Below are 16,898 nucleotides of genomic sequence, written 5' to 3' on the forward strand. Positions count from 1 at the left end.
TCAAAGAACAGAATGATAATATGTTATAAGAGTTTATCCCCAGTGTTTCCCCCTGGAACCACTTAAACTGGCCATTATCAAATGTTTTCTTTGTTTCAGTCCTTTTTAAAGAAAGGTTTCATGCTTAATTTCAAATAATACTTTCTAATGTTGTAAGGTCAATCAGAGTCAGCATGTATTGACAAGAAATATAACAGACCTGTTAGCTAAATACTCAAACTATCAATAGAGGTACATTTGTAATGCATTTCAGAGAGTTTACAGAACCAGAATTTCTTTTGATTTTACCTCTTAATACAAATAAAACTCTGCAGAAGATGGCATTTCAAAGATGCATTGTAATAAAAATCAAAGAATTGTTTTATGGAATATTTGTATTGATATATTATAGTTTTGTATCAGGCTAGAGATGATTAATTTTCATTACAGATTGCCTTTCTAATTAAAAGTTACCGGTAGGTATGAAATTTATACCTTTATTCATTGATTTCAAAAGGTCGCAGGTGTCAAAATCATCTGCACAATTACTTTTAATACCAGAAAAATATAAAATCAAACCTTGTCACTACTCTTTCTAGATTTCTTCCTAAATCTCATCATTTGCAAATAGTGCTCTTCTAACAAATTGAACAAAGAATTTCAAGATCCCAAAACTATCTAACAACATAAGAGAATGAAATTTGTTAAAAACACTTCCTCATGTAAACAACTTAAATTACCTTGACACAGGTGAGTTTTTAATAAATGGTATTTTAATTCCCACCCACATGTGAAGTGACAAGAGATAATGAACCCATCAACCACTTTAATGGACATTTGAACATGGAGTTAGGGTAGAAAGGTGGCTAGTGGCCTATCTTATTATCTCTAGAAAGTTATGTGGAAAGATATTGTAAAATTTCCTTATGATAACTGAAGCAATATGAGAAAAGCAATAAATACAACAAGGATGTTTTATTGGTTACGTTTTTACTTTAATTAAGTATGTATCAGTATGTCAGACAATATATGAACCCCACATATAGGATATAACGGAAAAGCTATCAAATATAGATTCCTTAAATTTCACCTATTATGAGACTACAAAACTATTACTTTATTTTTCACACTAACTATTCATCACAATATCAATTCATATCTTCAAGAAAAAGCTTCTACTTCATAAGTTCTTCAATGATTTCAAAATGCAAAAACATCTATCATGCTAAATGACAGAAATAATCTCTAACAATTCATCACACTGCAATATGACCATATATTGGTGTGTTGGTGGTTTGTCCACAGGATTGTGCATGCGTCTAGTGTGGTTAGAACCATAGGTTCTCTATCACCGCTGGCTAGCCTGCTTTTGCAGGTGAAAAGAAAGCCGAGTGAGTAAGTCTTTCTGTCAGTACATAGCCTCTGCATTATTCAAGACTTCTACAATGCCTCCTCGCGACAACACACGGTAACTAGGAGCTAGCATCCTAGGCATTATTGTAGAGGATCTCGGAGCAGCAAGGGCCCCAGAGATGCAGTGTGTAGGCCCACCGGCGTGTGGACATGCCCTAGCACTCATCAACCTTGCCCCAGCTATGGGTAAATAGCTGGTCAGATGAAGATCATAGCTCTGTTAAAGCAGTTCATCTAAGAGAAGGAAAACTCGATATAAAACCAATGGCAAGATGGGAGTCATAAGCTTTGGCTAGCGACTCATCTAGAGGAAGGAAACCTTGATGAATAAATCCCTGGCCCTCCTGGTAAGGGGGTTGTGCGCTGGGCTAGCTACTCAGCCACGGAAAGAAACTTATGCTACAGAAACAGAAACAAGGGAAAATCAATTAGTTCGGTGTAGACAGATGGAAACCTCTGCAGGAATGCAGCCTATGACGAGCGACAAGACTCCGACAAACTCTATTCTGTCTCCTAAACAAACGTTAAAATTTGGTTGTTGGAATGTTAGAACTATGAACGAAACAAGCAGAACTGATCAAACAATTAAGGAAATGAAGAGATTCAAGCTTGACATACTGGGTGTTAGTGAATGCAGATGGACTGATTCAGGAAAATTTAAACATAATTCAGGTACAGACATTTATTATTCAGGACGTACAGATGGTAGACACCAGGAAGGAGTAGCTATTCTATTGAGTAAGAGGGCAAGCAAGTCTGTTGTAGAATGGATAGCAATAAATGAAAGAATAATAAAAATACGAATGAAGACCAGTTATGGACACATGACCGTTATCCAATGCTATGCCCCAACAAATGATTATACAGATAATGAGAAAGAGATTTTTTATGATAAATTAAATCAGATCATAATGGATACACCAAAGCATGATGTACTTACCATCATTGGAGATTTTAATGCAAAAGTAGGTTCAACTAACATAGGTTCAGAAGAAGTGATGGGAAAACATGGGCTTGGAGAAATTAACAACAATGGTGAAAGATTAGTGGAGATGTGTACTATGAACAATCTGATAATTGGGGGAACAATCTTTGAACATAAAAACATACATAAAGCCACATGGGTGTCTCCAAATGGGAAAGTGAAAAACCAGATCGATCACATACTGATTAATAAGAAATGGAGGTCATCATTATTAGATGTGAAAGTGAAAAGAGGTGCAGATGTATACAGCGATCATCACCTAGTCATTGGAAAGATCAGACTAAAATTAAGAAAAAATAAATGCAAAACACCAAGCAAGATCATAGACTTTGGAAAACTTAAACAACCTGAAATACAACAAAACTTCAATATAGAACTGAAGAACAGATTTGAGGTTACACAGTTACACTGCATTCTTTTTTTGTCACCATTAAACTATTTAGCATTGTAAAATCACTTTACACCATCAGGTCTAAAAAAGACCTTAACTATCTGATAAAAAAGATAAGGTGTTCTCCCAAGGGCCTTTTAGCATCATGGTAATGTGATGCTATAATCTTAAATATGATGCTATCTGAAGTGGTTTTCTAATAGATAATGTTAAAGGATGTGATGCTATAATTTTTAGAAACAAGATGGTATTTCAATTTCCCCTGTTTACCAGGATGCTAAATGAAATATCTGGGAAGAACACTGAAAAAAGAAAGAAGTCTAAAAGGATAAAATGTCAAGACCACATTATATACAGACATATATGTAACATACAATGTACAAGGGTGCTGATGATGAGATAATAACTAATAACTGAATAATTCCATAATTACTAAATAGGGAAATAGTTATCAAAAGTACCAGGATTATAATTTTATACGCCAGACGCGCGTTTCGTCTACATAAGACTCATCAGTGACGCTCAGATCAAAATAGTTAAAAAAGCCAAATAAATTTAAAGTTGAAGAGCATTGAGGATCAATAATTCCTAAAAGTTGTGCCAAATATGGCTAAGGTAATCTACTCCTGGGGTAAGAAAATCCTTAGTTTTTCGAAAAATTCAAAGTTTTGTAAACAGAAAATTTATAAAATGACAATATAATTGATATTCATGTCAACACCGAAGTGCTGACTACTGGGCTGGTAATACCCTCGGGGACGAAACGTCCACCAGCAGTGGCATCGACCCAGTGGTGTAAATAGTTATCAAAAGTACCAGGATTATAATTTTATACGCCAGACGCGCGTTTCGTCTACATAAGACTCATCAGTGACGCTCAGATCAAAATAGTTAAAAAAGCCAAATAAATTTAAAGTTGAAGAGCATTGAGGATCAATAATTCCTAAAAGTTGTGCCAAATATGGCTAAGGTAATCTACTCCTGGGGTAAGAAAATCCTTAGTTTTTCGAAAAATTCAAAGTTTTGTAAACAGAAAATTTATAAAATGACAATATAATTGATATTCATGTCAACACCGAAGTGCTGACTACTGGGCTGGTAATACCCTCGGGGACGAAACGTCCACCAGCAGTGGCATCGACCCAGTGGTGTAAATAGTTATCAAAAGTACCAGGATTATAATTTTATACGCCAGACGCGCGTTTCGTCTACATAAGACTCATCAGTGACGCTCAGATCAAAATAGTTAAAAAAGCCAAATAAATTTAAAGTTGAAGAGCATTGAGGATCAATAATTCCTAAAAGTTGTGCCAAATATGGCTAAGGTAATCTACTCCTGGGGTAAGAAAATCCTTAGTTTTTCGAAAAATTCAAAGTTTTGTAAACAGAAAATTTATAAAATGACAATATAATTGATATTCATGTCAACACCGAAGTGCTGACTACTGGGCTGGTAATACCCTCGGGGACGAAACGTCCACCAGCAGTGGCATCGACCCAGTGGTGTAAATAGTTATCAAAAGTACCAGGATTATAATTTTATACGCCAGACGCGCGTTTCGTCTACATAAGACTCATCAGTGACGCTCAGATCAAAATAGTTAAAAAAGCCAAATAAATTTAAAGTTGAAGAGCATTGAGGATCAATAATTCCTAAAAGTTGTGCCAAATATGGCTAAGGTAATCTACTCCTGGGGTAAGAAAATCCTTAGTTTTTCGAAAAATTCAAAGTTTTGTAAACAGAAAATTTATAAAATGACAATATAATTGATATTCATGTCAACACCGAAGTGCTGACTACTGGGCTGGTAATACCCTCGGGGACGAAACGTCCACCAGCAGTGGCATCGACCCAGTGGTGTAAATAGTTATCAAAAGTACCAGGATTATAATTTTATACGCCAGACGCGCGTTTCGTCTACATAAGACTCATCAGTGACGCTCAGATCAAAATAGTTAAAAAAGCCAAATAAATTTAAAGTTGAAGAGCATTGAGGATCAATAATTCCTAAAAGTTGTGCCAAATATGGCTAAGGTAATCTACTCCTGGGGTAAGAAAATCCTTAGTTTTTCGAAAAATTCAAAGTTTTGTAAACAGAAAATTTATAAAATGACAATATAATTGATATTCATGTCAACACCGAAGTGCTGACTACTGGGCTGGTAATACCCTCGGGGACGAAACGTCCACCAGCAGTGGCATCGACCCAGTGGTGTAAATAGTTATCAAAAGTACCAGGATTATAATTTTATACGCCAGACGCGCGTTTCGTCTACATAAGACTCATCAGTGACGCTCAGATCAAAATAGTTAAAAAAGCCAAATAAATTTAAAGTTGAAGAGCATTGAGGATCAATAATTCCTAAAAGTTGTGCCAAATATGGCTAAGGTAATCTACTCCTGGGGTAAGAAAATCCTTAGTTTTTCGAAAAATTCAAAGTTTTGTAAACAGAAAATTTATAAAATGACAATATAATTGATATTCATGTCAACACCGAAGTGCTGACTACTGGGCTGGTAATACCCTCGGGGACGAAACGTCCACCAGCAGTGGCATCGACCCAGTGGTGTAAATAGTTATCAAAAGTACCAGGATTATAATTTTATACGCCAGACGCGCGTTTCGTCTACATAAGACTCATCAGTGACGCTCAGATCAAAATAGTTAAAAAAGCCAAATAAATTTAAAGTTGAAGAGCATTGAGGATCAATAATTCCTAAAAGTTGTGCCAAATATGGCTAAGGTAATCTACTCCTGGGGTAAGAAAATCCTTAGTTTTTCGAAAAATTCAAAGTTTTGTAAACAGAAAATTTATAAAATGACAATATAATTGATATTCATGTCAACACCGAAGTGCTGACTACTGGGCTGGTAATACCCTCGTAGAAATATTACGTCAGATTAACAGACTTTATTCAAATGCTGTAATTGCATATTGGAATCTCCTACATAAGCCTATGTTTGGCAACAATGAAATAATTTGTAGCTCATTTCAGTATCCATAAAAGTCCCATAAAACCTGATTGGTTAGATATAAAGATTTCTCATCAAAAGACTTTTCAGTAATAGCTTTGTATTTCTACAGATTAAGATGAAATATTTCTCCCTTTTGTTTCTGTGGTTAGTTTTTCAACCTTACAGCAGTGGAGAAATGCAGGTAGATTTTCTAAAAACTGTTAAAAAGTGGTATATGGCACCAACATCGATCGTATGTCGGTTTGCAGGTCGATGGGCAGTGATCCCATACAAGGATGCAGCTAAGATTCGATGTAACAGTTCCAGATGTCAATGTTATAAACCTATTCACAAGGTCAGTTATTTCTTCTTTCTCAAACCAAATTCCAATGCTTTTATTTAGTGTTTTGTTTTACATTATTTTATTACTTTCATTGATAACATTTGATTCAATGCTGAAAAAAGCAATACAGATTTCCTCTAATTGTCTAAATATGTGAATGTATAAAGAACGTTTGGTTCCAAATTCCAATTCTATGATAGGATCTATGGTTATTATTAAGATATCATCTTTCTTTACAAAATATCAGTTTATTTTTAGTTGCTATGATCATGAACCTGTAAGCAATGATCTCAAAAACAATATAGAATATCCTTTCAATACATTTGACGCTACATATAAAAACAAGAAGATGAGATATGATGTCAATGAGACACCTCTCCACAAAAGAAATTAACGACTGTAGGTCACAGTTATGCTTTCATAAATAATTAAAAGCCATACCACATAGTCACCTATAAAAGGCAGTGAAATAACAAATGTAAAACAAGTTATTTTCAGGACTTATTTACATCTATTTCTATTAATTCATATGACCTTGAGCATGTACACAATTATCATAAAATGTATAAATTATAATGATCATCCATTCATTATATTTGAACATATCTTTTTTTAAGTTTGGTTGGTATTTAATCTTAACTACTTGAGTTCTCCAGAAACTCCTAACACTAATGTTGGTCTATTTTAAGTACCTTTAACCATGAACTTAGATGTAGGGACTTAAAGATCAAAAGGTATCATTATATGTGACCATATAGTAAAGCTATTATATGATGTAATGTTATGGAGTTCAAATCTGGAAACACCATTTTTTCTGCATAATTTCCATCTATTTTTAGTAATCACGACCTTGACCAAGAGAAAAGTTGTCAAAAAATGAATCATGATCTTTGATATTTTAAAGTGAAATATATCTAAGTAGGGCTACAATCCTTGTAATAGTTCTTGAGTTATTTTTTGTACTAGTTTCATTCTATTCATTACTAGACCTTGACCTTGGACGTAGTGCCTCAATATTATTGATATGCCTTTCATTATATGTGACCATACATCCAAATTACAATACCCCATTATCAACCATTTAGATTAATTATGACAAGTATGGAATAAAGTGTGGTGCAATTCCATTTAAAGATACATGTTACTTCAAATTTATTGATAAACAGCCGGTGTAACTTCTAAACCTTCTTCTCTTACATACAAAATATTCTAGTAAAGACATAAATGACCTTCTGCTAAGGAAAGTAAAGTGATACCTAGAATGTTTATATCAGGGTAAACAAATTGTTAAGTGCACAAGAAATAATCACTCCTAAACAAACATGTTGTCATCATTTGCAGCTGTTAGACTTTAATCTTGACTTAAAACACAAACCTCAATAGTACCAGGGCCAAAAGGGGATCAGTTGAAAAACTTAAAACTTGAGTTAAATCTCAAACTACAACAAGATCGGTGGAGGATACAGGTGTGTTTTGTTAAGAGAAGAGTTTTACTAATGATAACCAAAAAATAACATTTCAAAATCTTGATCCAAGTTATCAACTAGCATTATGAGCTTTAGTATGCTCAGTAGTTTCATCCCTAAAACCTATTAAAGGGTCCAAGTTTTATCTCTGGCCCCACCATAGTTTACTACACATGTCATCTTTAAGATAAAGTTAGGTACCTTGATAATGATATGCTCCCCATTCTTAATTCTAATGCAAGTATCTTTAAAAATATGTTATTGTCTTTGAAACACGACTTTCAGCTTGTAATAATTAATCACATTGACAAAAAACAAACATGATTACAACTATTAACCTCAAATGACAGATGACAAGTATTGGTTTCAATCCAAGGTCATGTCTGTGTCAGTGGAAAGATAAAAGTACATTTGATTTACACAGAAGTTACAAACATCAATTTGGTTTTTTTTTTCAGCAATTTTTAAAAATGTTTAAAACAAAAAACATACCACATATTGGTTTTTTTTCAGTCATTGAAATGTTTAAAACAGAAACAAACCATAAATTGTTTCTCTCTCTTCCAGTGTCATTTGATAAACTATTTAGAAAAGAAATGTAGTTTTCCTCACTACTGTTTATATCAAATCATTGTTCTTCAAGGAGGAATTCAATCATATCAAATAGCGTTTTCTGTATGATGAAATTCTCAAAACATGTAACAATAAAAATCGTGGTTACCCTTCTATCGATAAGTGTTATGCCAAAAAATGACTTACGTGTCCCCGTCTTTCCACCAACAATACAGTAAGGTCCACATTTAATGGTCGCACATTTTCTCTAAATTTTGAAACTGATATTACTTGAAAAACAAACAGTATTATTTATTTACTCACATGAAACAAACCGGGATGCGGTATTCAGTACGTAGGTGAAACTGGGCGATATTTATCTAAACGCACGCAAGAACACCTGTATCGTTTTAAAAGACCCAATAAATTCAAAAGTATCATTTATCAACATCTTAAGAAGCACAGTCATCCTATTAAATATTTAACAGTTCAACCTTTAGAAGTAGTAAATAAGCAGCCTGGTGAATCTCATTCCAAGTTTGTACGATCACGAAAAATAAATGAATTAAATTGGATTAAAAAATTACAGACAGTCTACCCTCTCGGTCTTAATGATAATATCATGGGAATTGGCAATATATCAAGAACCGATTCTGTTAACATTTTGGATATAGTTTCTAAAACTGTTCGTAAAAATCGTTCTCATGGACGCAGAAAAAATCGCAATCAAAGAAAATTTCGGACCAACCATACAAATATTTCGGACCTAATTTCCATTTCAAAAAACAACGGCAGACATTATCTGTTAACCAAGCTTTGTTCTTTACCTATAAATAAATTAAATAAAATTTTAGAGGATTGCAACACAATTTCATATTACAGTCCTAAGTATGAAATTGTCCAAATTATAATGGCATATTGTTATTCTAAACTGTTTCCAAAAATTGATCGCCCTGAAGATCATAAAAAACATTTTATTAAAATAAAGTATGTCAATAAAGGTTTTGATTTTGTAAATATTGCCGGTATTTTTAACGACCATTCTGTTAAAGACCAAATTCCTGGATATTTTGATAATACTGAACTCCCTCTCATTTGTTATATTTACAAGAAATCTACCCGAAAATATGTGTTTAATTATAGCCAATTGTGTAAAGATGTAAATATCACTGAAAATACACCTATGTCGTGTAATTGCAGTAATTCAGAATACACCTATGGACCAATTTCCCATGTTATAACAGGAGACCTTAACATCGTTCGCGACCGAGAGTTAAAATCATTCCTCAGTAAAGGACCTAAATATCGTCCCCCGTCAACTATTAACTGGAATGAGTGTCGTAATATCATCAACGACTCACTCCGCGCCTACTGTTTGAAATGGGTAAAACGGGAAAAAGCTGACAAAAAATCTTTGGACTCTTTTATTAATTCAGTAATGAAGATAGTTGATATTCGAATACAACATTTTAAAGAACATTTTACCCTCAACAAAAACTATAAAAACCCTATTTCGCGTATCAAAAATAAACTAACAGAACTAGCCAAGGAATTTGTTTTTGTCCCGGCTGATAAAGCTGCTAATAATATCATTATTGTTTGACGTAAATTTTATATAGAGGTTCTGCAAAAGGAAATCACGAATTCACCAACATTCCAACTGACTTCATTTTCAGAAAACGACATCTGTAACAAACATAAACTTTTAGCTACTTCTTTACAAGCAGAACCAAACACAATGAAAGTCCCAACTATGTACTGGCTTCCGAAGCTGCACAAAAAACCTTACAAATATAGATTTATTTCATCTTCCAGCCATTGTTCAACTACTAAATTGTCTGTTTTACTTACTAGTACACTTGGTACAATAAAAAACCTAATAATAAAAAAGGGGCCAGCTGAAGGACACCTACGGGTGCGGGAATTCTCGTTACATTGAAGACCCATTGGTTGCCTTCGGCTGTTGTTTGCTCTATGGTCGGGTGGTTGTCGCTTTGACATATTCACCATTTCCTTTCTCAATTTTAACATAAGCTGAGAAAGGAAAACACTTCTAATGCCTTGGTCACACATACATTTAATTCGAATTGAATTCAAATTGAATGCAAATCTAATTCGCTCATCACGTTCACACACTCTTCCTTTTAATTCCAATTGATTTTAATTGGCTAATTCACATTATCCAATTCGCATAAGAAATGTATTTTTGTTAATACGAATTCAAAGTTAACGTCTTTCGATGGTAAAGTGAATTAGGACACGCATTGCAATTTGAAAAATTCATAAAACGTTTCAAATGTGAATTAAACTAATTCGAATTAGTTAATGCGAATCGAATTCAAATTATGTGTGAACCCAGCATTTGTAAATGATTCTGTAGATATTCTAAGCATTCAGGCTAAAAAGAGCATATTCATGACATTTTTAGGATAAAAGTTGTATGTTAAAGACACCACACATAATTTTATATATTGATCATATTCTGTACTTTTAATTCCACTCTTTTTTCTCCTTTTTTTGGGGAGGGAGGGGGGCAAAAATTGTTAATTGATATTTAGATGATAGCCTTGACAATTCTAGGCTTCAAAAAAATTTGCACATTTCTGTTGGGCGACAAACTTCTTCTTTCTTTTTAACTGCATTGTAAGCAAAATTTGAAGAGAAATCTTCAAATCATTTTAAAGCATGAAAGTAAAGAGTACCAATAACTGGTAATAACCTCACACACTTTGCCTGATGTGATGAGATTTCCAAATACTAGCTAACAACTGTGCAAACACGTTTTATTCATAGAGTAAAGTTGTTTATATACTTGTAAATCCTGCTGATACTTTTATTTTTGCATTGTGCAAGGACATGCTATATACAGACTGTTTATTGCAACTTTACACTAAATCTGTTGGGTGTGTACTTATTAATATTTTAGTCTTAGAAAAAACAATTTATTCATTAGTTGTTATTGGTAGGTGACTCACCAATTGTTCAGATTTGCTTTGAACAACTCTCAGTTTTTTAAAATAGCTCTTAGAAAAATAAATATACTTGACCACCTGCGACAATATTGATTTATATAAAAATTTGTTAAAATATGTATGTGATATTTGATCTGTATGGTTTAATGCTGTACTAAAAATTGTATAATTGTGGATACCAATCATAATATGTTTACAAATAATTGGTTCATTGATTATAAAATTCTAGATCTTAGTAGAGGCAGATATATCATGTCTTGATCAATGGTATTGTTGTATTCATTGGCAATTAGAATTAATGGCTGACTGTGCTAGACCCTCATGGATTGTAAAGTTCGTTAAACACTCCATTATAGAACCAGATGCTCCGCAGGGCGTAGCTTTATACGACCGCAGAGGTTGAACCCTGAACGGTTAGGGCAAGTATGGACACAACATTCAAGCTGGATTCAGCTCTTAATTTGGATTGTGATTAAATAGTTGACACAGCATAGGTTTCTGACACAGAATGAATGTGTTGTAATGAACTTAAAATTTTTGTTTCTCTTAGAGCAATTCACTATGCTGTTGAATATTAATCCTCTCAAAAAAATGTTTGAAGAAATTTTCTTTTTTATTTATGAAATTTCAAATGAGAAAAATTGAACCCAATTTTTTTAATCACATCCCCCTTTCCCTTATTCCAAAACTAATCTCAATTAAAATTTCTAATGGAGTTTGCAACAATAACTACTCATTTAAATACATCATAAAATATTAAGATGTAAAAAAACTGCTTGTTATCACTGAATGGTAAAGATTATTTTAATTTATCAGTTGGTAGTAAAAAGTGAATATACATTGTATATTGTATATAACAAAGATTTAAGTTGATTCTGGACAAAGAAAGATAACTCCAATTAAAAAAAAAATCTTGCTATTGCACAATATTTTGCAATTAGATATTTCTTGCTTACTATTCTGGACAAAGAAAGATAACTCTAATTAAAAAAAAATTTGATATTTCACAATATTGTGCAATTAGATATTTCTTGCCATTGCGCAATACTGTGCAATTGAAAAGACTTGCTATTGCACAATACTTAATATAATAATTTTAGATCCTGATTTGGACCAACTTGAAAACTGGGCCCATAATAAAAAATCTAAGTACATTTTTGGATTCAGCATATCAAAGAACTTCAAGATTTCAATTTTTGTTAAAATCAGACTAAGTTTAATTTTGGACCCTTTGGACTTTAGTGTAGACCAATTTGAAAACAGGACCAACAAGAATGTGTCAAAAGTACACGGATGCCCCACTTGCACTATCATTTTCCATGTTCAATGGACCGTGAAATTGGGTAAAAAATATAATTAGGCATTAAAAGTAGAAAGATAATATCATAGAGAACATGTGTACTAAGTTTCAAGTTGATTGGGCTTCAACTTCATCAAAAACTACCTTGACCAAAAACTTTAACCTGAAACTCGCACTTTCATTTTCTATGTTCAGTGAACCGTGAAATTGGGGTCAAAAGTTTAATTTGGCTTTAAAATTAGAAAGATCATATCATAAGGAAAATGTGTACTAAGTTTCAAGTTGATTGGACTTCAACTTCATCAAAAACTACCTTGACCAAAAACTTTAACCTGAAGCGGGACAGACGGACGAACGAACGAACGAACGAACAGACGGACGGACGAACGGACGCACAGACCAGAAAACATAATGCCCCTCTACTATCGTAGGTGGGGCATAAAAATGAAGAATCTACATACACAGTTAGATTTGGTATATCAAAGAACCCCATTTATTCAATTTTTGATGAAATCAAACAAAGTTTAATTTTGGACCCCGATTTGGACCAACTTGAAAACTGGGCCAATAATCAAGAATCTAAGTACATTTTTAGATTCAGCATATCAAAGAACCTAACTGATTCATTTTTTGTCAAAATCAAACTAAGTTTAATTTTGGACCCTTTGGACCTTAATGTAGACCAATTTGAAAACAGGACCAAAAGTTAAGAATCTACATACACAGTCATGACAGTTAGATTCAGCATATCAAAGAACCCCAATTATTCAATTTTGATGAAATCAAACAAAAGTTTGATTTTGGACCCTTTGGGCCCCTTATTATGTTGGGACCAAAACTCCAAAAATCAAACCCAACCTTTCTTTTATGGTCATAAACCTTGTGTTTAAATTTCATAGATTTCTATTTACTTATACTAACGTTATGGTGCGAAAACCAAGAAAAATGCTTATTTGGGTCCCTTTTTGGCCCCTAATTCCTAAACTGTTGGGACCTAAACTCCCAAAATCAATACCAACCTTCCTTTTGTAGTCATTAACATTGTGTTTAAATTTCATTGATTTCTATTTACTTAAACTAATGTTATTGTGCGAAAACCAAGAATAATGCTTATTTGGGCCCTTTTTTGGCCCCTAATTCCTAAACTGTTGAGACCAAAACTCCCAAAATCAATCCCAACCGTTCTTTTGTGGTCATAAACCTTGTGTCAAAATTTCATAGATTTCTATTAACTTAAACTAAAGTTATAGTGCGAAAACCAAGAACATGCTTATTTGGGCCCTTTTTGGCCCCTAATTCCTAAAATGTTAAGACCAAAACTCCCAAAATCAATACCAACCTTCCTTTTGTGGTCATAAACCTTGTGTTAAAATTTCATAGATTTCCATTCACTTTTACTAAAGTTAGAGTGCGAAAACTAAAAGTATTCGGACGACGACGACGACGACGACGCCGACGCCGACGCCGACGTGATAGCAATATACGACGAAAATTTTTTCAAAATTTGCGGTCGTATAAAAATTAATGTTTTTTAAAAGTAGCGATTAGTCAACCAAAAATTATACCAACGGAAAAATACTCCATCATGAAACACCCATATAGCAAAAAATACTGAATATATATTTTGTATTTTTCAGACTTTCCTTCTATGAAGAAACGCTAAGGACCTAAGATGATGTTTACAGATTAAGGATTGATAATAAAAAATAAAGTGACTAGAAAAGTGGATATATATTATTGAACAGATACTACTATTTTACAGACCAAAATCATGTCAATTCCTAATGTTCATCAAATAAAGTGAACAAAATATTTCACTTCCTGAGTTTATACACTTTTATTCTTATGAAGATCAACTTTTAAAAAAAAATAAAAACACCACTTTCTGTTAGAAATACGTAGATTATTCAGAAATTAACAAGAATGTGTCCATAGTACACGAATGCCCCACTCACACTATCATTTTCTATGTTCAGTGGACCATGAAATTGGGGTCAAAACTATAATTTGGCATTAAAATTAGAAAGATCATATCATGGGGAACAAGTGTACTAAGTTTCAAGTTGATTGGACTTCAACTTCTTCAAAAACTACCTTGACCAAAAACTTTAACCTGAAGCGGACGGACGAACGGAGGCACAGACCAGAAAACATAATGCCCCTCTACTTTCGTAGGTGGGGCATAATAAGTTTGTTCAACTTTTTTAAGTTTGGATAGTTTCAAAAACAGACAGAGGGCTGTCAATCATGTTATGAACATCACAGCTCCAGTCAACTTTAACTCTTGAAATAATACACTTTATACAGAGACAATGAGCAAAACCCATATAAAAGGCACTGAAATGACAATGTGATAGAATTTCAAAAGAAGAAAATTTATGGCCTGATTGGTGCATAAAACAATAAATTTAAACAAATTTAATATACACCAACAAACCAAAACCACTGAATTACAGACTCTTGAATTAGGACATCCTTATAAAGAACTGGGCAGGGTTTAACATGTTTGCAGGTGTTCAAATGTTCACTAACCTGGGACCATGGCTTTACAGAGTACACCTATGTTTAAATTGATAGGGACTTGAAGTTTTCAAACTAGAAAGCCTACCTGTTTTAAGTTGATGTGAAAAAGTTCCTGATGAGGACGTTTTGTAAAATTCCAAAACCTTTCAGTCATTGGGAAGATCTTTGCTTTGGTTTCTATAGCAAATCTAACTGGTTCCTGGATTCCATGGATCACTAAATCTACAGCCACTGTCAGGAATACTCTGGTATCTATAATAGAAACCAGTTATAGAAATTATGATCTATTTCACAAAACAGTACATGAAATACAAATAACAATACACAAGAAATTATGTATCAAGCTATAAATCAACCAAATGTCTTGTTAACAATTGTAAAGCATTCCAGAGTTGTTTCTATATAGATAGATATATAACACCCCTTTTTAACCCTATTCATGTCCATTTGTTTACATTTATTTATAGATTACAATTTAACAACTAATAGCAAAATATCATATATACATCAATTGGCCAGTTTATATCTTATAAAAGTTGCAAAATTTCTATGAGAACATATAGGCAGTAAATGAGGCATAGCTTATAACATGTATAATGTGTTCTTTTCATATAAATATTTAGTTACAATAGTTCTTATTGGGCCAACTATTTGTTTTACAAAGCTTCCATGCAAAATACTTCTTTTTGTTTTGTTTAGTATTATTTTTTCTTTTTCATTTATCAATCAAGCAAGAAGAGCAAAAAAGATACAGATGTAAGGGAATTAATTTCATTATTGATAGCAAACCTCAAAAATGACTTATGATGGGTTTAAGTATATCAATAGTCTCTATTCTAGCAGAAGTAAATTTTACCTTTAGGTGTCTCTGTATTAAGTACTAGGAAACATTCTTCTGTTGGATCCCAACTCCCTGATACCAAGTAATTCTTACCATCTGTATATCCCATGGATTTCTAAAAATGAAAATAGGAGATTTAGTATACATTTTTCCGGATCCTACAATTATTTAAATGTCAAATTTTAGACTTTTTAGCAAACATTTATCATACATTTATTACATGTCTTGACTTGGATCAAACTTTTTGTAGTAAACATGTGTATAAACATAAATCATCTATACTTATCATCAACATATTATCTCAAATATACTATCTGGCAAATCATCAACTTATTATCTCAAATATACTATCTGGCAAATCATCAACGTATTATCTCAAATATACTATCAGGCCAATCGTCAACATATTATCTCAAATATACTATCATCAACGTATTATCTCAAATATACTATCATCAACATATTATCTCAAATATACTATCTGGCCAATCATCAACATATTATCTCAAATAATACTATCATCAACGTATTATCTCAAATATACTATATGGCAAATCATCAACATATTATCTCAAATATACTATCATCAATGTATTATCTCAAATATACTATCATCAACGTATTATCTCAAATATACTATCATCAACGTATCATCTCAAATATACTATCATCAACGTATTATCTCAAATATACTATCTGGCAAATCATCAACATATTATCTCAAATATACTATCATCAACATATTATCTCAAATATACTATCATCAACATATTATCTCAAATATACTATCTGGTCAATAATCAACATATTATCTCAAATAAACTATCTGGCAAATCATCAACATATTATCTCAAATATACTATCATCAACGCATTATCTCAAATATACTATCTGGCCAATCATCAACATATTATCTCAAATATACTATCTGGCAAATCATCAACATATTATCTCAAATATACTATCATCAACGTATTATCTCAAATATACTATCTGGCCAATCATCAACATATTATCTCAAATATACTATCATCAACATATTATCTCAAATATACTATCATCAACATATTACCTCAAATATACTATCTGGCCAATAATCAACATATTATCTCAAATATACTATCATCAACGTATTATCTCAAATATACTATCATCAACGTATTATCTCAAATATAC

General features: G+C 32.6%; 1 protein-coding gene and 1 long non-coding RNA gene across 6 annotated transcripts in view; one reads left to right on the top strand and one right to left on the bottom strand.

The window, feature by feature from the left end:
* The window catches only part of LOC143063133 (rab GTPase-activating protein 1-like), a 62,998-nt gene that overhangs the window by 27,779 nt on the left and 18,321 nt on the right, over positions 1-16,898 (bottom strand). For all 5 annotated transcript variants that reach the window (XM_076235115.1, XM_076235113.1, XM_076235114.1 and 2 more), the window contains 2 exons: positions 15,738-15,837; positions 14,967-15,133 (listed from right to left, as the gene is read on the bottom strand). In XM_076235115.1, coding sequence (XP_076091230.1) covers positions 14,967-15,133; positions 15,738-15,837 — 267 coding nt within the window. The remainder of the gene's footprint in view (positions 1-14,966; positions 15,134-15,737; positions 15,838-16,898) is intronic.
* LOC143063136 (uncharacterized) lies at positions 5,735-14,175 on the top strand. Its single transcript, XR_012974948.1, has 2 exons — positions 5,735-6,080; positions 13,996-14,175. It is a non-coding gene; the product is annotated as an uncharacterized LOC143063136 (long non-coding RNA).

Source organism: Mytilus galloprovincialis, chromosome 2, assembly GCF_965363235.1.
Source record: "Mytilus galloprovincialis chromosome 2, xbMytGall1.hap1.1, whole genome shotgun sequence".
Classification (NCBI taxonomy): domain Eukaryota; kingdom Metazoa; phylum Mollusca; class Bivalvia; order Mytilida; family Mytilidae; genus Mytilus; species Mytilus galloprovincialis.